At 43.5% G+C, this 23624-nt stretch overlaps 1 protein-coding gene across 3 annotated transcripts in view; it reads right to left on the bottom strand.

Moving 5' to 3' along the window:
* Positions 1 to 926: 926 nt before the first annotated feature.
* LOC126471428 (dehydrodolichyl diphosphate synthase complex subunit DHDDS) overlaps positions 927 to 23624 on the bottom strand; it is a 60884-nt gene continuing 38186 nt past the window's right edge. For all 3 annotated transcript variants that reach the window (XM_050099586.1, XM_050099584.1, XM_050099585.1), the window contains exons 6-7: positions 5212 to 5396; positions 927 to 1394 (exon numbers count right to left, since the gene is read on the bottom strand). In XM_050099586.1, coding sequence (XP_049955543.1) covers positions 1173 to 1394; positions 5212 to 5396 — 407 coding nt within the window. In that variant the 3' untranslated portion in view covers positions 927 to 1172. The remainder of the gene's footprint in view (positions 1395 to 5211; positions 5397 to 23624) is intronic.

Raw genomic sequence — 23624 nt, 5'->3', positions numbered from 1 at the left:
AGGCATTACCTCCCACCATGGACAACGCAGTGGCTGACGGTCTTCACTTAAAGACCACGAGCAGCGATGTTTGCGTAGAGTTGTCAGTGCTAACAGAAAAGCAACACTGCGTGGAATAACCACAGAAATCGATGTGGTATGTGTGACAAACATATCTGCTAGGACAGTACAACAAAATCTGTTTAATTGGCTACAGCTGCAGACGATGGATGCCACTGCCTTTGCTAACAGCACGACATTGCCTGCAGTGCCTCTCCTGGGCTCGTGACCATATCGGTTGGACCCAAGACAATTGGAAAACCATGGTCTGGTCAGATGAGTCCCAGTTTTGGTTGGTAAAAGCTGATAGTAGGCTCTGAGGGTGGCGCAGACCCCATGAAGCCATGGATGCAAGTTGTCAACAATGCACTGTGCAAGCTGATGGTGGCCCCATAATGGTGTGAGCTGTGTTTACATGGAATGGACTGGGTCCTCTGGATGTTCAGCTCTTTCAGACCATTTGCAGCCATTCATGGACTTCATGTTTCCAAACAATTATGGAATTTTTATGGATGACATGCAGCATGTGTCACCAAGCCACAATTGTTGACGACTGCTTTGAAGAACAGTTTCGACAAAGCTAGCGAATGGTTTGGCCATGCAGATCACCTGACATGAATCCCTTCAAAAATTTATGAGACATAATTGAGAGGTCAGTTCGTGCACAAAATCTTGCACTGGCAACACTTGTGCGATTATGGATGGCTGTAGAGGCAGCATGGCTCCATATTTCTGCACGGGATTTCCAATGACTAGTTGAGTCCATGCCACATCAAGTTTCTGCACTATGCCAGGCAAAAGGAGGTCCAGCATGATATTAGGATGTATCCCATAACTTTTCTCACTTCCGTGTAGTTCTGAGGAGAAGTAAAATAAAGAAAAGAAAATATGGCTCATTCTTTTTAATAACTTGGCAAATAAATGTAAATGATTAAATAACACAACATCTTAGGCATACAGTTCAATAAATTATTTTTTTGTGAAGTAATGATGATCTTGAACATCACATTCCAAATTACACCACTCGTAAAATTACAGGATAGCAATTACACCAGAAGTTCACTGTTTAGTGAAAAACATTGTTTGAATAAAATTTTTATCAAAGAGGTAACCACATCTAATCCTTGATAGAATTATATATTACTAGCAGCTACCAGTGATGAATTTTGTACATTAAAGACTCCTCCAAAAAATTCCACACTTTTAGAGTCACCTACATTTATTTTCTTTTCTGCAGTTCTTACACCAACTAAACTAGGGGAATGCCTTTGATAATACAATACTGCTGCTAGCATATTCCATATGCTAAAGTTTGGCCATAGAACATTTGTAAAATATACACTGGAACTTGAGATCTGTGGAACAAGAAAAATCACTGTTAGTGGAAAATGTTGAAAAATACAATACATGAGAAATATCTTGAAACAACTATTTCAGAAAAATTCTTATTCACCAAAAACACAAAAGGTAGCAAAATTGGTTATTAACTTATCATATCAAATTTTTAACTGTCACACTTTGCATGTAGCTTACTTTCCGCTTTCCTTCAACTTTTGCCTTTTTCATTTTTTCACACATTAATCTACAAACTTTGTACAAGTTTAACATATTCCCACAGTATACACTACTGGCTTATATTTACACAGCTGACTTATACACCATCTTTATGAACATGCCAAATTAATGTTGGAAGTCTCAACAGCAAAGATACAGTATTTCCTGTGGCTACAGTCTCATGGTATGCTGAGGCAGCACAATACATCATATTTTATGTATATTTATTCCCTGGTTTCCACCTAAATGTGTTTTGCACCAGTTGTTTCTTTCATTTTACATTTTGCTGGCTTCCATTGTCAACTCCAATATGAGTACAAAATGGGCAAATTCCTACTGTACTGCATTTGCACTACAAAATTAATTTTTTCCATTTGATAATTTTCAAGGCATGCGTAGTAGTATCAGGGCTCAGCTATCACACAAAAGAAAGTACATGGCTGATATGGAATTATTCTTTCTTTGTGATCTAGATACTGTGTGCCTCAGTCCCATATGCAATCTTAACCTGGCACATATAATTAACAAACTCCAACACCTACCTTGTGTTGATCATGTACTACCAACTGTGCAGTTCTAACTACATTCAAATAGAGCCAATAGTTGCCTGAAAGATGATTTTCTTGTTATTTACTACAGCTTTTGACAAAAAATTTGTTTTTACTTGTATATCCTCATCTAGCTCTTCATCATGTAAATGTATCTCAAGCACAGCATTTGTGGCCAGTGTGTGGTATGTGAAAGCCATTTGTTATCTCCAAACACTAATAAAATCATGACAACAGTGATACCAGGTTCAGGCTGCAGGATGTGATTAGTCAAACTATTGTAAACATATTCTTGGGTCTTTTACGTGGTAGTTTATGGATGTTATGCAAACGAGAAGGATGGTGACCTATCATACTTAAATCTATTGCATTCTTACAGATCAGTTAAACAGCTCCACTGATCCTAAGGAAATATTGAAGTGTTCTTGACAATTAGCCACTACAAACACGATATCTCATCTGCTAATGTGAGGCAGTTGTTTCTATTCTACTGATGTGGAAATAAGAATAGACTATTCATTAATATCTGTTCAACAGGTTGTTGGACCTCTCAATGAAACAGCAAAAAGGAAGAGGAAGTCCAACCTAGCACAATTTGACTCTAGACGAACTTGTTCAAATGGTAGGAGTGGGTACAGACCCCTCGAATAGATGATCGGACACAAGGTGTAGCCAGCCAGAAATAATATCTTACATCAGCGCCAATTATGATTGTAACTTGAGGTCTTTGTCAATATTTGCACGTGGTCTGATGCTTAGCTTTGCCCACAGACCTTTAAGTAATGTACTCCCTTGGAATACTTTTAGAACCCTTATATTCAAGATGCCAGAGCCTTCATTCTTGTGATATTCTTGGTTCCATATTTCTTGACATCAACAGATAAATTAACTGATATTGCTGAAAAGACACTCAACTTCAAACATTCAGTCTATCATTTCAATGGATAAAAATGTGTAAAGATGCTGAATTTATGTGACACATGCCAAATTCAAAATTTGGATTGCATTTCCTTTTTGAGAACTGAAGCAGCATTCACCAATACACATCTTGGTGCAGGGATTGGCAATTGAGCCCAACATAAACAAATGTACTGTGTTGCACATAAATAGTTATGAGGGCCCATTACTGCCTGACTGCACAACTGCAGAACACTCACAGGAAGCAGTCACACCCATTAAACATCCAAGAGTATGCATATGGAGTGATTTAAAGTGGAACAACCACATAAAACTAATGACAGGTGAGGCAGATGCCACACTGAGATTCACTGGAAGAATCCTCAGAAATTGTAGTCCACATATACACGAGGTAGCGTAAAAACTCTCGTTCAACCTATACTTGAATATTGCTCATCAGTCTGGCATCCATATTACATACAATTGATAGAGGAAAGAGAGAAGAGGGAAAGAAGAGCAGTGTGTTTCATTATACATTCATTTAATAAACACAGAATCATCATCATGGAGATGTTCATCCAACTCCAGTGGCAGAGGCTGCAAGTGGGGAGTTCTGCATCACAATGTGATTTATTGCTAAAATTCTGAGATTATGTGTTACTAGATGAGTCAACCACATTTCGCTTCCTCCTATGTACATTTTCTGAAAAGATCATGAACATAAAATCAGAGCCATTCAAGCTCACATGAGGGTTACCAACAATCTTCCTTTCCGAAACCATTTGAGACTGGAACGGAAATAGGAATAGTACACTAAGCACCCTCTGCCACATACTGTAAGGTGTCTGGCAGACTAGAGATACAGATAAGACTACAACAGACTATTGTCATCAAAGAGGATATTGTACTAGAGAACTATATTGGAAAAAATATTATATGTGGAGAGTATGGTTCCTGCGTAATATCTTATTCAGTGTTGTTTTCCAGAACTGTACACTCTTCAAGGATGATAGTTCTGGAATTTTAAGCCAAAAACTCATCAAATAAATTAATTAATACTGTACAACATCTACAATTTTGTGCACTTCATTTCTAATTATGAAGATATTCTACCACGTAGTCACTCAAGAATCAGTTGACATCTAAAAAATGTGTTGCGCGGGTACAGTTTCATGATAGTTACATCACTCTCAGCTTTTACAAAGAACAATTATTTTGTAAATAAGAACAGTCTTCCCTCAGGAATGAAATTTAAAGTCTTAACTGAGCATGCCATTGAGCATGGAGAGAGAAGCTTCCCTTCAGAACTTCCCAGAATATTTTTTTTTCTTTGGTTAGTTGCTGAATGTATAACATACCATCACAGTATTCCACTGAAATCTCAGTTGTAATTATTATGCCTTCAAAGGTCACACATTCTAACAGACATGTGGCACAGCATGTCATGCCTGCTTAGATGATAATGTAAGAGGAAAACAAGCCTCCCTGCCCTCACAATCCTTCTATCACTTCTGTGATTTTAGACACACTTTTATTGCAGCTGCAAGTGGAAAGGTGAGTATGATAATGTCCAAGAAATGTTTCACCCTTTTTACAAAGGGTTAAGGGAAAATTTTACAATGTAGCAACATTGTTTACCTTTCAAAATAATTTCCATTATATCCAGTCACTCTTCATCTACCAAAACTACACTTCATATTATGCCTCTGTTACTCGAGTCGGGTATTACTCTGGGTGCCAATGCCCTGAGTAATTTGCATATGCAGGCAGACACAAGTCTTCCTCAATTGGGGAATGAGACATGCTGGTTTTATTTCACCAATATGGCAGAGTAGTGTGGAAAGTCTTCTCCAAGCAAGAGAAAAATCTCCTCAAAGTACTGATTCAGATGTCAGCCCTCAAAAAATAATATATCAAAATACTTCTCACCACTCTTCTTTCTTCTACTGTGATATGTCTTCATGTTAGCTCATTAACAGCTTTGTCACAACTGGTCTGAGTGTTAGCTCACTGACAGATACAGCAGGACATCATAGCAATATTACTGTTGTGTATTCCACACTTAGTGAATACAACTCACTGAACATATAGGAAATGAACAATGACCGAGCACCATAAAAGTTTTACAAATTGTATGTGAAAGGACAAAGAGAAGGTTATATTTTCTACTAACCTGCCAGAGAAGGAAGTCGCTGAATCTCACTTCACCCGATGTTCTTATCAGTAAATCGGGGTCTGGGCTTCCATTTGTATAAAGACACTCCCCAATCATCTTGTGGTCCACTTCACACGGCAATAACGTATCCTTTTCCACATTGGATACTATGTGCTTCACAGCTGCTGTCATTTCATCTCGAGCTAAACATGTGGAAAAACTACAATCACAAACCTATCCCACCTACACAAATTTAAACAATTTTTGTCAAAGACATTTCACTTCAAACACAGTGTTTTTAATGCATAATGGATTTCTGGAAATGATTCACAGCAACAATAAAATCTGAATTGCTGTGAATTCCAAACTATTTACAAATATTTCAATACATAGCCTACATGTTCCCAACATAAAATAAAGGAACAACTGTACTGAGTCATTTGTGGTTGTTATGGAACACCAAAAGTAGATTTCAGAAAAAAGTAGAACACTGCAAGTAGTAACTACTGCATCTAAGAAAGAATATCCCAATGATTGTTCGAACTACTGAACCTTAACAACGTTATCAAATCCTTAAAAATTCTATTATATAAGCTAAAATAAACTACTGCCTAAGATAAAACCAATTTGGATTCAGAAAAGGCAAAGGAACAAAAGATGCTGAACTAGTGCATGCAATGTACGATATCTGAAAGAAGAATCGAGTTATACAGGAAAACGTATGCAACATCCACTAAAAATATTTGAGGGAACTTCTACAAGTAAGTTACACATTATTATGGCAGGCCAAGAAACTTTAACTGAATGCTGCACTACACTTCAGACACAGACACATGACACTATTATTCAACATAGTCACTAAGTCTCTGCAAACAATGGTGAAAACATTCTACCAATCGTTCAATTCCTCTCTGACTGAAATCCACCCCTTAGTCACAGAGTCATTTGTAACTGCTTTGTGAATGCCTTCATGCTGGAAAATCTGTGGTTGTTGCAAATCAGTTCCTCGATTGACTCGACATTGTCTGCTGTGATCGATGTTGATGGTCTTCCTCCTTGATCAGTATCACTCACACCTGTGCGACACTGGTCAAACTGTCTGCACCATTTCACAATGGCTGGGTGCAACATTGCATTTGGTCCACATACTGCCAGAATTGAAGGCGAACCTATGAGCAATTTAGACTCTTGCCCACAAGAATCGCACTGTCCTGTGTACTTCAATTTTGGAGTTTGTTTTCAGTTGTCACACAATTTCAATTGCACACTGTGATGCTCCCGTTATCCGTACTGCAGCAGAACTGTCTCGGCAGGAAATCCCGAACATGTACTCCTGCAATGGTCTTAGCGAGGGACTTTATGAAGTCCCTACATATATATCTGAAGAAGGATTTTTCTGAGAGCTAACATCATTCTCAATGCGGTTTATGTGCTTACAGATGACTCAGCACCTTAACTATTCAATGAGGGTTTCTTGTACAAATTGCAAACAGCCGATCACCTGCAAACTGGAACAATTATAGGGTGTATACGTGCACAAAGAAAAAAAATTCTTGGATTTCTCCCGGATTTCCCGGTTAAAAATACACTTTCTCCCGGGTGAAAACATACTTTTTCCCTGTTAACTGACAGTATATTTTCTCTTGGAACTGTATAACTTATAAGCCCTTTGAATGATTACGGTTTTATACACGGGAGAAGAATTCCCCAGTGCTTTAGAATACTAAACACGAAGAAAAAAATGCGTTTTGGAAAGATGTTTGATGTGCAGCAACATGTACGCTGCATATTTTCGTATTACGAAAGTATAAATTTGAATTCCACCACACACCGTATGTTACTTTCCGAAGCATTGAAATCGAGATTGCGATGCGCATTTGTAAGCTAGTCTCAGCTCATGTCACGTGATCTCGCCAGCCGATGACAGCAGGTATTCACAGCTTAGGACACGTGATGTAGTCAGCCAATAGCAACATCACTGTTATGTAGCGCGAATGCACAAACAGAAAAAGTTAATGGTTTAAATTAATATACATAGTGTTGCTACACGAAACGCAAAGCTTTCACATATAATATTGGTCTGTAAGATTAATACGCTGCAAGAGAAGCTAAGCTTTCACATACAGTGTTGGTCTTTTATGCGCGTATTACAATTTAAGATATATCACACAAATGTCCCTGTAAAATTTTTAATAACGACATAAATGTCTGATCTTCTGGGCTCGAAACTCATCTAAATGGCCCGTCATCAAAGAGTTGATTTTTAAATGAGAGTCAAACGCTCTGTGATTTAAGAAATTCATCGTACATCGCACATAGCTCCATTGTAACTGCCAGAATGGTACTTCGATGGTAACACTTTTCAAATCACCATTCGGAATATTTTCCCGTGACCTGTTAGAAATAAGTTTGTTTCCGCAGTTTGCCAGATGACAGGCATCACCGCGCTTGTGCAGCTACGATGTTGTAGGGAGCCCGTATGTTCGTACGTGTAAAACATTAAAAGATCGTACATTATGTCATAGAAGAAACAAGACATCAGAGGATACTCCAAGAGCATGGAAATTTCGAGACCCATACTAAAATGTGCACATTCATATGTCCATATTCCCAGTTAAGTAGGCCACGACCTGATATTAAGCTTTTCAATGTGGTTTACGGGATGTAAATTTTCCTGGAGTACCAGTACTGTGTTATCTCATGTTTGGTTCTTTATTATGGCATAATGCCATAAGTGCTAAAAGTTGAAAATGTGCACTTGAATTGCAGCGAACAGGGTGTGGAGTTAAACACTTCGTTTCAAATATATTTTCTGCCTCAGCAGAAAAGATTAATAAAAGAAAATTTCTATAGCAAACCGACAAAAATAACTTCATTGTTCTGCAAGGCAATTAACGCTTGACTGTCAGAAAGGTGGAAATCAGAAATCTGTTTTGTTTTCATTTGACATGAGAGCAGTAAACGAAGAGGAAACAGCAAAATCACTAAATGTAAACACGGGTCACGTGGAGACTACCAACTTCCCCACTATAACTAGACTGCTCTGCGCATCATCCCCGGATCTACGATATTTCCGAACCGGTGCAATACCCCGCCACTCCCTCGAGCATTTGAGATAGGACGAAAGAAAAAATTCGAATTTTCAAAAAATGTTCATTTTGTAGCACACATCATTCTGAAGAGTCTGATGCATAAAACATATGTGTTTGAGGAAATGTAAGACATAGTTATTTGGTCGTATGTGTGCCAAAGGGCAGTGCCTCGCCTCCTCACACAGCATTCTTCTATCGCACGTCACTATACTTCGCTCTGTGGAATTGAAACATGTATATTTTGTAACAGATGCCATCAAACCATATTCAGGACAGTGGAAATTAAAATGTCCCATGGTGCCTCTCCTGCTTACAATCGGCCGGTTTGACGTCCCGTCCTTCCTTTTTTTTTTTTTTTTTTTTTTTTTTTTAAGGAAAAAAAAAAGAACTCTTCAGAAAATTAGCACTCTTTATTCCCTATCAGCTAACAACTTGCTGCTTTGTGTGACATAAAATTAAATATAGGATACATAAACCCAGTAAAGACAAGAGACAAGCAAGACAATACACATTTCTTCAATCCTTAGCTCCTAGAATTTTTTTCACTCTAATCTTGCTACAGCTTTACATGGCATGCTTTCCTTTCTGCGAAAGAATCTATTACCTTATCACAGTTCGTCAGACGTTTTGCTACATGAAAAGTCGAAATGTCGTTGTCTAATACTGAAAAAGCTGTTAATGCAAATAGGACCCAAGATAGGACCCAAGACGTGTAGTTTCCCGATCTGATTACACCTATTTTGTCACTCTCTGCTAGATAAAACAAAGTAGGCCTGTCTAATACTGCAACAATTATAACACACACCAAATAAACGAGACTGTTTTGGCACATACGGTCTTTTTTGTAATGACAGAATATAATTCACAAAGTACTAATATCAAATGCCTATTAGGCTTACTACAAGCGAAAAGCCTTACGTTAGGAAATAGTTTCACACTTCATTCATATGCTCCAGTTTCTCAAGTATGAGATCGAAAAGTAGTAGTACGAAATTTTTATACAAACTTGGAATCTTCATATTGTTCCATAATTTGTGTGATGTCATCGTTTCTTCTCCTTCCTCGTTCTAAGAAATGGTCTTGCTATCACTAATTCTATAACTATTCCTGCCAATGTCAAAGCTTATTCACAGGTTAACTCCACTCACTCTGCCAGAATCACAGGTTTAGTTATCCCGCGATTATTCTCCGGTTAGGCATTGCTACATGTCCGTACAACGCGCTTTCCACGCTTCTTCCAGAATAGAATTTAAAGTGGCTGCTAGCCGATGACTATACAACTGGCCCTTACTAGTATAGCGATCTGGCCAAAAGTTTCTGTCAAAATTTCATTTTCTTGGATACAACGAGAAGGTAATATGTAATCTTTCTTACCTGTGATTCGTTTATTTCCACTCCTGTAGTCTGAATCTATGGATTTAGCTAGTAATTATAACAACACTCCTCATTCACAAACCCAATTAACCACCCAATCAGAAAGTGGTTGGCATTCATCCTTTCGGCCTTACTCCACTCAGCTCGTATAGCCCCTTGTGTCTGTATGAAAGTTTGTTTCTATATGCGACGAGGATTCCCCTGACAGAGACATCATGTACACTATGCATGCATTCACAAATCAACTTACGATTCTTTCAGAAATCAACTTAGAATGTGTTCAAAAATTGACAGGGATACGTTTCAAAGTCATATGAATAATCGATAGACTAACGTGTGCTGGATGCTAGTCGCTTTGTGAAACAAGGTTTTTTCCCCTCAATAGTATGAATTTGCCCCTCACCCCCCTCCTAGAACTGGGCCTCCTGTGCATACAAGAATCTAGCAGCTTGGGCGCTCCAGTAAAATTTTTCCCGGTAGCATCTAGCTGCTTGTTGTGACTGCTTACACAGCCAACAGCCACATTTCTTTAGCCAGAAGCAGGAGAAGGTATTACTCAACTGCGCATGCACACGATTCCGCTCGTAACTGCTAAAACGGATCTAATGTAAAAAGTTGTGACGTCACGCTCATCGGAGGCAATTTGTTGTTACGGAACATTGCATAGTCTTCCTAAAGCCTTTGACACATTGTGCTGTTGGCAGACACTTGTATGAGCACTGTGTTTTGTTGCTGTATATGGCGCATTTCCTTTGCAATTTTAAGTTGCATATCAATTCAGCAGTGAAGACACTGTAGCTATCTGGCAGAGAGTGGAGTTCACTGCACCGTGCATGTGTGTATGCAAAGCCTGTTCCGTCGATGAATACCACTTCTGAACCTGAATATTTCTCAGGGACAGCCAAGAACTGGCAGTGAACAATTGTGGGATCAACAAAATCTTTTGGACTAAAGGATACTTCGAGGCAAATCCAAGGTCGGGGTACAAGCCATCGGCGAAGATGCTATGTCTCCCTGACCAGAGGAAATGGAGGAGGAAGTTTCAGTTACAAACAGAGACACTTTAGGTGCGCAGCAATTGTTAAACCCAGTTCTGGGTCACTGTTGTGGGACATGGAACTCCCTTTCAGGGAAAAGGACATGATGTCCAAGATGTTCAGGGAAACTAAGAGATAGCATATAGTGTAATTCAGCAGTTGCTGTTGGCACTTGATATGTAATGGAGGGACTCTAGTCTTGACAAGTAGGCTATTTACAGTGCTAGTTTGGATGGCTCCTGTCACAATTTGGACCCCAAAATGACGAATGGGGTCCGGTATCTGCAATGCTGTGGGTGATGCTGAACCAATGGAAGACTTCCATAATGAAGACGGTACAGAATCTGGGCTTTGTAGGGCCGCAAAAGGGTACAGCAACCTGCACTCCACCTAGTGTAACTGAGGCAGTGAAGTGCATTGAAGTTGCGGTTTTGTTTTGTTTCGTTTTGCTTTAGGGCACAAGAAACAACTGGGATCATACGCACCAAAGTCAAAACTATAAAACACGAAGACATAGAGGAGTTAAAAAATGACTATATGTCAGTCCCTATTGACATAATAGATGACGGAAAAACAGGCACATTGAAAAAGTGCTAAGAAAGACACCATACTGAAACGGCGGTCAAAAACTAAAACTTAAATGGCCGTCACCATATTGCTTTGGTGGATAAAAAGTAAAATGCAGTCGACGGCCTGTGCATCATATGCCGAAATGGCCGGTAACTCAGACAGCAAATCCACGCGGGAACATAAACGGTTAAAAAATGGGCATTCCATCAGGAAGTGGTGGACAGTTAAAATTTGGGCACAATGTGGACAAAGTGATGGGGTAGCACCACTTATCAAATGACGATGGCTAAAAAAACAGTGCCCGATACACAGCAGAGTCAAAATAACCACCTCCCAGTGGGAGAGCTGAGAGAAGGTCATCCAAGCCGATGGGAGAGGCTTAGTAATCCTGAGCTTATTCCCACGAAGGAAGGACCATTTGCCATGCCAAAAGGGACACCCCAACTCCTAACAGACAGCAACAAAGAGATCATCGGAGGGAACAGAGGAACTCGCAGGTTGAGGTACGAGGACTGCAGCCTTGGCAGCAGTGTCAGCAACCTCATTTCCTGGCAGACCGACACGACCAGGAACCCACAGAAGCATCACACTAACTAGACCAAGGGTGAGTAAGTGACAGTTTTCCTGGACCCGCTGCGCTAAGGGATGGGCAGTGTACAGCACACACAGACTTTGAAGAGTACTTAATGAGTCTGAACGGATGACACAACTGAAAAGGCTGTGTCACCAGATGTACTCCGTGGCCCGATATAAGGCGATGAGCTCGGCTGTAAATACTGAGGAGTGTGCCGGAAGCCGATATCGAAAGACACGGGTGCCAATGACGAAGGCACACCCAACCCCACCGTTAGTCCGAGAGCAATCAGTGTATACAAAAGTACTATAGCGAAGTTCCGTGCAAAGGTCACGAAACTGAAGGCGACAGACCGAGGCTGGAGTAATGTCCTTAGGAAGCAAATGAAGGCCAAGCTCAACACTAGCCATTTCACAAAGCCAAGGTGGTGAAGGGTTCACACCCACCGGAAAAGATGCAGGTAGTGTGCAGTTCAGCCGCCAGAGCAAGTGCCGTAAACAGACTCCAGGAGGCAACAGAGAAGAAGGACGAGCCCCATACTGATGATCAAAGGAATCATCGCAGAAGGAGGCATAGGATTTGTGGTCACGCATGGCAGACAAATGGCTCGCATACCTGCCGAGGAGAAAGTCACGGCGGTAGGACAGGGGTAGTTCAGCAGTTTCAGCATACAGACTCTCAACTGGGCTGGTGTAAAAGACACCCGTGGCCAAATGGATGCCACGATGGTGGATAGTGTTGAGACAGCGTAAGAGGGCTGGAGGTGCAGATGTTTAAACGAAACACCCACAGTTGAGTCTCGAATGGACAAGGGATTGGTACGGACGGAGGAGGATCGTTTGTACCCCCAGGAAGTACCATTGAGGACACGTAGGACATTGAACAGCGGGCTGCCAGGTAAGATACGTGGGAGGACCAAGAGAGTTTCCTATCGAGCAGGAGCCCCAGGAATTTCATAGTTTCAACAAACAGAAGGGCAACAGGCCCAAGATGTACCAGGAGTAAAGATGATCAAGACAGTGTTGAAAATGCCGCTCAATGAGACAGGTCCGTGGAGAACTGCAATAGATGGCAAAATCGTCAACAAAAAGGGAGCTGGAGATGCCCAGTGGTAGACAGGATATTATAGGGTTAATGGCGATAGCAAAGAGGACGACACTCAGGATGGAACCATGTGGCACACCATTTTCCTGTATGAAGGTGTCCGACAAGGCAGAACCCACATGCACCTTCAAAACTCGATCTTGTGCCTGAAGGAAACAGGGCAGGCAGCCACGGAAGTCCCATATGCAAAGAGTATGGAGGATACCAGTTCTCCAGCACGTTTCTTAGGCCTTCTCAAAATCGGAAAACATGGCCACAGTCTGGGATTTCTGCAGAAAACCATTCATGCCATGAGTGGACAAAGTAACAAGATGGTCAACTGCAGAATGTCGTGCTCGAAATCGACACTGTGGATTCGTCAGTAAATGGGGAGACTCGAGCAACCACACCAGCCAGGCACAAATCATACGTTCCATCACCTTGCAAACGCAGCTGGTAAGAGAGATGTGGCAGTAGCTAGAAGGAAGGTTTTTGTCCTTACCGGGCTTAGGTATAGGAATGATGATGGCTTCACACCAGTGTCCAGGAAATGTGCCCTCTGCCCAGATGTGGTTGCACATATTAAGCAGAAAGTGCTTGCCTGCAAGAGAAAGGTGTTGCAACATCTGAATGTGGACGGTGTCTGGCCCTGGGGCGGAGGATCGGGATGAGTTGAGAGCATGATTGAGCTCCCTCATAGTAAAGGTGGCATTGTAGCAATCATTACTCGGAGAAGAGAAGGGTATCACCCGAGCCTCCTCTGCTCGTTTCCAATGGAGGAAGGCAGGGTGATAGTGGAAAGAACTCAAACTTTCCGCAAAATGGTGGCCCAAGGTGTTGGAGATAACAATACGGTCCACGATAACATCATCTGCCACTGAGGCCGGAAATGTGAGTAAGCATCTCAGGCCCATAGAACCGTCGGAGGTTGGTCCACGTGACAGAGGAAGGGGTGGAACTGTTAAAAGAACTACTGAATGAAATGCAGCTAGCCTGTTTGCTATCCCGAAGAACACGACGACATTTGGCATGCATCTGTTTATAATGAATGCAAATTGCCATCGTAGGATGATGGTTAAAAACGTGGAGAGCATATCTCTGCGTGCGAACTGCATCGCGGCATGCCTCAGTCCACCAATGGACTGGGACACGAGTTGGTAAAGAGGAAGTGTGAGGAATGGAACATTCTGCAGCAGTAAGGATAATGTTGGTGAGACAGTCCACCTGGTTGTCACAACTGGGGAAATCTTGTTCTTTGAAGGTTGCCAGGAAGGAGTAAAGCTGCCAGTCAGCCTTAGGAAGCTGCCATTTGGGTGTGCACACAGTTGGGGTAGGAGTCAGCAAATGGATAGCACACGAGGAATGGTCACTCGATTAGGTGTCAGAAAGAATAGACCATTCAAGATGAGGGGCAACCTGGGCAGTGCAAAAGGAAGGTCCAAATGGGAATAGGTGTGCAAGGAGTCGCAAAGGAAATTGGGTGCGCCAATGTTAAGGCAGAGGAGGTTAAGTTGGTTAAGAAGGTCACCCAAGAGGCCACCTCTCTGACAGGTCCTGGGAGAAGCCCAAAGGGGATGATGCGCATTAAAGTCACCAAGTAACAAAAACAGGGGAGGTAGCTGCCCAATAAGCTGAAGGAAGCCTGGTGACATCGAATGATGGAGGGACATAAATGGTACAGAGGGAAGATGTCAGGTGGGGAAGGAAAAGGCAAACTGCAACTGCATGAAGATTGGTGGCCAGGGAGATGGGTTGACTGTGAATGTCATCCCATATGAGCAGCACGACGCCCCCATGAGAAGGAATGCCGACCTCAGGGGGAAGGTCAAAAAATGAATCGGTAAGAAATGTGAAAGCTTAAAGCGGTCGTGAGGGCGTAATTTCATTTCCTGAAGGCAGAGTACAAGGGGATGCTGTGATGCTTAAAGCAGCCATAAATACTCTTTGAGGGACCGAAGGCTGCGAACATTCCATTGGAGGAGAGTCACGACGAGGAAGAGATGTAGAGGTGTCACCTCGGCAGCTGCCAAGTGACAGCTGGGGAAGAGTCGCTACTACAGGGCACAGAAGCAGAAGGATCCTGCTCCACGGGGTTCGCAGAAGCATCAGCTTGCTTGTGTGGTCAGTCTGTGGAGTCCAACACTGCAAAACGGTTGTTGGTGCGCACCGGCAACACAGAGGCTGCCCGGGCTAAGGTATCATGTAGCAACACCATCGAACAGGATCTTCAAGTTGGTGAAGGAGAAGACCATTGGCCTTTGGTGGACTTCTTCGAGCCTTTCCAGTTAGAGGAAGTCTTGAGCGTTGTTTGACTGGAGGGATGGAGGAAGTCTTCACAGGAGTACTCCTCCTGTCCTTTCCAGCCTACCAGTTGTGTAAGTGGTGGCTTCACTCCCTGAGGTGAGAGTTTGACGGCTTGTTGCACAGCTGGACGGGGGATCGCGAAGCTACCTTGACACTGGGCGATTTCACAACCTCAGAACTGAATTGGAGGTTGCATGTCTACGTGGCCATGTCCTTCATGGAATGAGGGGTAACAAGAATAGAACTATAGGTGCCAGACGGGAGAACACAGGGTTTGTGACTAGAGGTAGCTTAAGAGCTACTGGGTAAGGCACTTTTTCCTTTGGCTGACACTCTTGAACAGCCCACTCATCAAGATACACCAGACAATCCCAAAAGGAGGCAGCATGGCCGCCATTGCAGTTGATACAGTGGGGAAGAAGGTGGACAATCGCCCTCATGTGCATCCCTACCACAGGTGACAGATTTGGCTGAGTGTCGACAAGAACATTCTAGTGTGGTTGAAATGATGACACTGGTAGCAGCGCATTGGGTTCAGAATGTACTGTTGGACTGTGATAATTTCATAGCCTGCTTTGAGCTTGGCCAGAAGCACCACTATCGAAGGTGAGAAAGATAGTGCGGGTGGGCACTAAGGGGGAATCTTCCTTTTTCATTACATGATGGACGGCAGTGAAATCCTCACCAGAGGGGTAAGATTGGATTTCGGCCTCCATTACACCATCGAGCGGCAGTGAAATCCTCACCAGAGGGGTAAGATTGGATTTCGGCCTCCATTACACCATCGAGCAGCGTGATGTAAATTACACCACGGGAAGAATTCAAAGTTCTATGGGCCTCGATACGAAGAGGGTAACCGCGGAGAAGCGAGGCAGCAAGCAGTTGTTGTGATTGAGAATCAAAAGTGGTCTCCAAAAGCAAAGTGCCATTCTGGTCTCCAAAAGCAAAGTGCCATTCCGTAAATCAGGATTTCGCAAGGCCAGCAATTGCATCAACACCTTTCTGAATAATAAATGGATTTACCATGGTGAAGGACTGACCGTCTTCAGTATGTGAGGCCATGAGGAACCGTGATGCAGTGGGAAGGATCTTCGAATCATTAGCGTCATTCCATTTATGTTTTGTAGACGTTAAGTGGGAAGACGATTGACTCATCATGAGGAAATCCCCCACAATTGCCAGCATCTCCGATGGCACGCTCCTTCCAACTGGGGGCCCCCTCCCCATGGCGGCACACCTGCCTTAGGTGATTGTTCACACCTCACGAACACCTGACAGAGGGACCAGTCGGCAATTTGGGAAGGTTACAGCTCAGGCAATCACCTCTCCCTGGGACTGGCCTGTACCAGGGGGTACACGCAAACCCTACCTGTCGACCCAGGGCTGGGAATTACACGTTACCCTGTCACCTGTTACACGCCAGACACATGGACCGGCATTCAGGGGCACACGGGGAAGAAGAAGAAGAAGAAAAAAAATGAGGATCCTCAAACACCGAAGCAGAGGAACGAGAAGAGAAGGGAAACAAAGAAAGGAAAAGGGAGCGAGAAACAAATGTGAGACTGTTCGTATGTCAGCAGCAGAATGCAGATCATTCCCAATAATACCGCAGACATGTTTCCCAAGGGAGGGGGAAAAAGAATAGCGAGAGGATAGACACACAGCACAGAAGGGAAAAAATGCTGCAAAGACTAGGGACCCGTGGTAGCCGAGCACAAACCCGCCAAAGAGTGGCAGACCTCTGGAAGGGATGTGCATTCAGGTGTTGCAAGCACTTTCGCTTAAAAGTTGGCAAAGTTTGGGAAGCCACATCAGCCGGGAATTGAATACCAGTCTCAAAAAGCACTGTGTCTCAACTACAGGAAGTAAGTGATCAGCTAGGTAAAGCTCTGGGTGTGGGTATGCAGTACGACAACAACGTAAGTGCACAACATGAGTCTTTGAAGTTGAAAACCGAAAGCCACGGGTAACAGCCCGTAACTGCACCTTTCGTATGAAGTCCTGTAAGTGATGCTCAGCAACACCCATACTAGAGGAGCAATAATAAAAGCAAAAATTGTCAGCATATAACGAGTGTGATATCTTAGACCTCACAGCCACTGCTAGACCACTGACAGCCATAAGAAAGAGGGGGGGACGCTCAGTACAGAGCCCTTAGGGATCCCGTTCTCCTGGATAAGAGGGTACTGAGTGAAGCACCAACCTGAACACGGAACATACGGTGCAATGAGAAGTTCTTGACAAAACTTGGGAGTCAACCCCAGAGACCTTACTCACGCAACGCAGTAAGCATGTGGTGACACCATGTCATGTCATAAGCCTTCCATAGGTCAAAAAAGACAGCGATGAGGTGCTTACAACGTGCAAAGGCTGTCCAGATGGTGGACTTCAGGTGAACCAAATTATCAGCAGTGGAGTGGCCTTTGCGAAAACTTCCAAGATGCATCCAAAAGGCCCCGAGACTCGAGGAGCCACCACAGCTGCTTGCTCACCATGCATTCAAGCAGCTTACAAAGAATGTCAGTATGGTTGATCGGGTGATAACAGTCCATCTCTAGGGGGTTCTTACCCAGTTTCAGTACCAGAACAATCGCGCTTTCTCAAAATTGAGATGTAAACTCATCCTCGTTCCAGATATGATTAAAGAGGGTAAGGACATGATGCTGACAATCCACTGAGAGATGTTTCTGCATTTGGTTGTGGATGCAGTCTGGTCCTGGGGCTGTATCAGTGCAATGGGCAAAGGTACTGGAGAGTTCCCATTAAATGAATGGAGCATTATATGGCTCTAGGTTGTAGATAAATGCATTTGCTCCACCCACTGTTTTAGGAGCTGAAACGTGTGGAGGGGAGGGGAGGGGAGGGGAGGGGGAAGGGGGGAGGGGGAATTTCTCAGATGCAGATGAGTGAGCGAAGTGTTCAGTTGCAGTGTTTGGATCAGAATACATGGCACCATCTAAGGAAATACTTGGTACACCTGCACGAGACTGGAAGCGATAGAGGTGTCTGATTTTTGTCCACACCTGTAATAGAAGTGTATGTGATCCAATGGTAGGAATGTACCATTTCCAGGATTCTTGCTTTCATCGTTTTATAAGGTAGCGGAAGCAGGCACTGAGCAGTTTAAAGGCAATGAGCGAGTCCGGTGAAGGATGCTGCTTATGGTGTTGAAGAATCCGCCTACGATTTCTAATGGCCGCGGCAATCTCTGGGCTCCACCAGGGTAACTTCTTCCGATGATGGAATCCTGAGGAAGAGGGGATGGCTCAGTTGGATACCAAAAGAATGGCTGCCGTTGTATGCTAAATAGCCACATGAATACTGCCTTGCATTGGACAGCTAAGGACAGGAGCAGAGGTGAACTCATCCCAGTCAGCATTACCGAGAACCCATTTGGAAGTTCATCCAAGGGAGCATCACTGAGGAAGGTACAGGAAGATCGGGAAGTGGTCACTACCACACAGGTCTTCATGGACTCTGCAGTGGACAGATGGTAGAAGGACAGGGCTGCAAAAGGAAAGATCAATGGTCAAATATGTTCCGTTGTACCACATTGAAGTGTGTGGAGACACCAGAGTTCAAGAGGCAAAGATCAAGTTGTACCAGTATACAGGGTCATTACAAATGATTGAAGCGATTTCACAGCTCTATAATAACTTTATTATTTGAGATATTTTCACAATGCTTTGCACACACATACAAAAACTCAAAAAGTTTTTTTAGGCATTCACAAATATTCGATATGTGCCCCTTTAGTGATTCGGCAGACATCAAGCCGAAAATCAAGTTCCTCCTACACTCGGCGCAGCATGTCCCCATCAATGAGTTCGAAAGCATCATTGATGCGAGCTCGCAGTTTTGGCACGTTTCTTGGTAGAGGAGGTTTAAACACTGAATCTTTCACATAACCCCACAGAAAGAAATCGCATGGGGTTAAGTCGGGAGAGCATGGAGGCCATGACATGAATTGCTGATCATGATCTCCACCACGACCGATCCATCGGTTTTCCAATCTCCTGTTTAAGAAATGCCGAACATCATGATGGAAGTGCGGTGGAGCACCATCCTGTTGAAAGATGAAGTTGGCGCTGTCGGTCTCCAGTTGTGGCATGAGCCAATTTTCCAGCATGTCCTGATACACGTGTCTTGTAACGTTTTTTTCGCAGAAGAAAAAGGGGCCGTAAACTTTAAACCGTGAGATTGCACAAAACACGTTAACTTTTGGTGAATTGCGAATTTGCTGCACGAAAGCATGAGGATTCTCTACCACCCAGATTCGCACATTGTGTCTGTTCACTTCACCATTAAGAAAAAATGTTGCTTCATCACTGAAAACAAGTTTCGCACTGAACGCATACTCTTCCATGAGCTGTTGCAACCGCGCCGAAAATTCAAAGCGTTTGACTTTGTCATCGGGTGTCAGGGCTTGTAGCAATTGTAAACGGTAAGGCTTCTGCTTCAGCCTTCTCCGTAAGATTTTCCAAACCATCGGCTGTGGTACGTTTAGCTCCCTGCTTGCTTTATTCGTCGACTTCCGCGGGCTACACGTGAAACTTTCCCACACGCGTTCAACCGTTTCTTCGCTCACTGCAGGTCGACCCGTTGATTTCCCCTTACAGAGGAATCCAGAAGCTTTAAACTGCGCATACCATCGCCGAATGGAGTTAGCAGTTGGTGGATCTTTGTTTAACTTCATCCTGAAGTGTTGTTGCACTGTTATGACTGACTGATGTGAGTGCATTTCTAGCACGACATACGCTTTCTCGGCTCCTGTCGCCATTTTGTCTCACTGCGCTCTCGAGCGCTCTGGCGGCAGAAACCTGAAGTGCGGCTTCAGCCGAACAAAACTTTATGAGTTTTTCTACATATCTGTAGGGTGTTGTGACCATATGTCAATGAATGGAGCTACAGTGAATTTATGAAATCGCTTCAATCATTTGTAATAGCCCTGTAGTTTCGATGTCTTTACTGTGGCCAGTGATCATTGTTCCACCCCACACAGGGTTACAGACACTGAAATCGCCCAAGACTAGGAAAGGTTGGGGGAGCCGAGAGAGTAATTCAGACAGTAAATCCTGAGACATGACATCATCGGGAGGGAGATAAACATTACAGATGGTAAAATCCTGATATGCCCTTACCTGAACAGCCACAGCCTCCAAAGATGTATCAAGCAGCACAAGGTATATAGTCCAGAACATATGTACAAACTCCATCTGACACCCTATCCTCTCATAGTCAGCACAATTCTTAAAATAACCACAGTAGCCACAAGGTGTGAGGGTCCAAGGTGCCGGAAACCACATTTTCTGGATGGTAATATAGAATGCAAGGTTTAAGTGCTTAAAAGTTGCCATAGCTCAGCCAGCTGGTGGAAAAATCCGTTACATTTCCACTGGAGGATCAGACTGTCTGAATACTGTAGGGGCATGAAGCGACCAGGGGAAGGGGGAGGGGGCAGGATATGACCCAGGGTCATGCACAGCCACCAGCTGAGACATCAGTAGGCGTCCAAAGGAGCAACACTGAGGGAGGGACAGGAAGGTCAGGAAGTGGTCACTACCACACATGTCATCACATACTCTCCAGTGGATAGGTGGTAGAAGACCAGGGCTACAAAAGGAAAGATCAATGGCTGAATAAGTTCCGTTATGCCACACTGAAGTGTGTGGGTGGTACCAGAGTGACATAGGTTCTGTGGCACATTGTCTGGGGAGATTTGATGCTTCAGGGGCCACCAGAAACTCCACCTCGGGCACAGAAGGAGTACACACAAAGTCCGATGGCATGAGGGCCACCGAAATTTCCTTTATTTTCGAGGACTTCATTTTGTCCTTGGTGTCGCTCTTCTTCTCCTTAGGACACAAGAGCTTGGAAGGTTTTGGTGAAGTGGTTTCAGGGACACAGGAAGAACGAGAAGTCCGACGGCCAGTAGCCTCTGGTTCCTTCAACCACTGGCTGGCATCTGGCTTTGGACCAGCAGACACTGTGGAAGGGAGAGTCCCGATGGACCTCTTCCTAGCTAGAGAAGCCGGAGGAGGATGAGGCGGCTCTGGCAGGGGGATGGGGACCTGTGTCCATGGCAGGTGGGAGCCAATGGTCTCAAAGTGAGTGTGGTGGATGCACCAGATGGGCCCTCAAGCACCTCGGGAACAGGCACTAGCTGGCAAATCTGAGGGTCCACTGTAAGAGGTGCAACAGAAGAAAGCATTTTCAACAGAGAAAGTGATGACACTGCAGCTGTAACATAAGATTGTGTCATTTGTATGGGACTAAGATTCTCACACTTTTTTTGGACTCTTTATATGTGAGTTTGTCCAGGATCTTATACTCCTAGTTGAAGGATCTCTTACGAGGAGGAACGTAGAGTTTCACATCACACCAGCAGACCCTATCACGCAACATATCACCCTCGAAAGCTACGATGAAGGTCCCGGTAGCAACTCTGTTTTCCCTTGGTCCCGTATGGACACGACAGATGAAATGCACATCTTGTCACTTTAAGTTGGGATACAGATAATTGTCAGAGTGCAAAAGAAAATCCTGGCGAAAGATGATGCCCTGGACAATATTGAGTCTCCTGCGGAAAGTGACAGTCAGAGGAATGTCACCCAACTTTTCACAAGACAGCAGTGCCTGTTGCTGGACAGGAGATGTCATTTTAATCAGGAGGGAACTGCTCTGCTAGAGATGGCTGCAATTTCCCCATATTCATCTTCAATGTGCTTGACACAAAATAAAGGCTTTGTGACCACAAAGGAGTTCCAATCGATTCTGGTACAGATCAGGTATTGGGGGGAGCATTTTTCTCCTTGTCTTCTAGTCCTATGTTCCTCACATGGTGTGGCCTGGGAAGGGAATGCGTAGGGATCGTATTTCGTTCCATCATACGAGGCCTTTCCATTTGAAGGGACTGCTGGGGCCATGTAACAAACAGTGTGAAATAACCAAGATGGTGCCACCCATGCCAAACAGGGGCTCTCACCATGGGCGCTACCATGGAAGTCCCTGTGTCCCAGTCACAATGGGCACACACTCCATGGCATACATGGGGATTGTGCAGCACAAGCACTAACAGTGCGATCCCTGCATGGTCAGGAGGCTACCACCACACAATGGGATGTCTACCGTGCTGGGTTTTGGGTGTACTACAACAACAGGAAGGAAGGTTACAGGGTGGAAGGGCACAGAGGTGGAGCATAGGAGCATACACCATAGTGGGCGACCTTCCCTGCACAACACGCATTTCTGTAAAATTTGGAAGAGATTGCAAGTCAAACCCAATAATAGGGGCCATATAATAGTTCACGGAGGTTGAAGATAGTGCCGGGAGTGAATCAAGACCAAAATCGTGAACCAAGTCCAAGCAGTGTCTGCACCAAAAGGACCATCCAAGAGGAGGTAAGTGATAGTCGAAGTTTATGTTTGCAGCACACAAAGAGGAAGTAGTGCTGCAAATGCTGTGGCCCTGTGGTTGCCAAGCATGTACTCACTAAAGAGTGGTGAGCCCCCCAAGAGGGCACTAAAATATAGCCAAAAGATGTCTATCTAGCACAAAATTTTGCCTCCATAATAAATTAAAACACAACACAGTTATCATATTGTATTTTCTCACCAATGTACAGCCAGTGCAGCTCCAGCAGCTCAGACCAGAATGCCAGAGTTGGCACTCATGTATGTGTGATGTGTGCTTGCTTGTGTGAATGAATAGTGTGTGTTTATCTTTTTCTGACAAAGACTGGGGGCTGAAAGCTGATGTGCAAGTGTCTTAATTGTGCCTGTCAGCAACTTAATATGTCATCTTTACAGTAAGCAGCAATTTATCTTTTACTTACATATTTTAACTGTGTGTGTCATGCTTCTGAGACAGGCTGCAAGCATTCTCATAATTTATACATACTCTGCTTGCAATTTGCGTTAATATACCAACGTTTATCATCTATCACAGCAGACAATGGAGAAAAATGTCTCTATTGCTGCATGTTCTGTTTTGCTTCTTCCCGATCCTAATTACACACCACATAATGTATTCTGTTCAGCTTCAACCCACCATCTACCAATATCCTCAAATTTTCTAATGGTCCTCTAATACTTTCCACTGGTCTTCCAAGGACACAATATTTTCCACAGCACTTACACTCGCACATTTTCTGTGCCATGCATTCAAAAAGAAAAAGCAAAGGACTGATATCCGAGATGTCTAACTTTTACTTCAATATTGTATGTTTCATACAGCAGTCTCTCACCTTTCTTCCATGATTCCCTATCATTTTTGCATCATAAAGACATTTTCTTAATACGTGTTTACCAAATCTACGAAAACAGTTGGCAATCTTCTAACATTCTAAGAAAAATTCTTCTGTTTCTTTTAGATTATTGTTAAGAAGTGTAAATCCA

Source organism: Schistocerca serialis, chromosome 3 (assembly GCF_023864345.2).
Source record: "Schistocerca serialis cubense isolate TAMUIC-IGC-003099 chromosome 3, iqSchSeri2.2, whole genome shotgun sequence".
Classification (NCBI taxonomy): Eukaryota; Metazoa; Arthropoda; class Insecta; order Orthoptera; family Acrididae; genus Schistocerca; species Schistocerca serialis.
The sequence above is the reverse complement of the archived record's forward strand: the minus strand, read 5'-3'. Positions and strand labels throughout refer to the sequence as shown.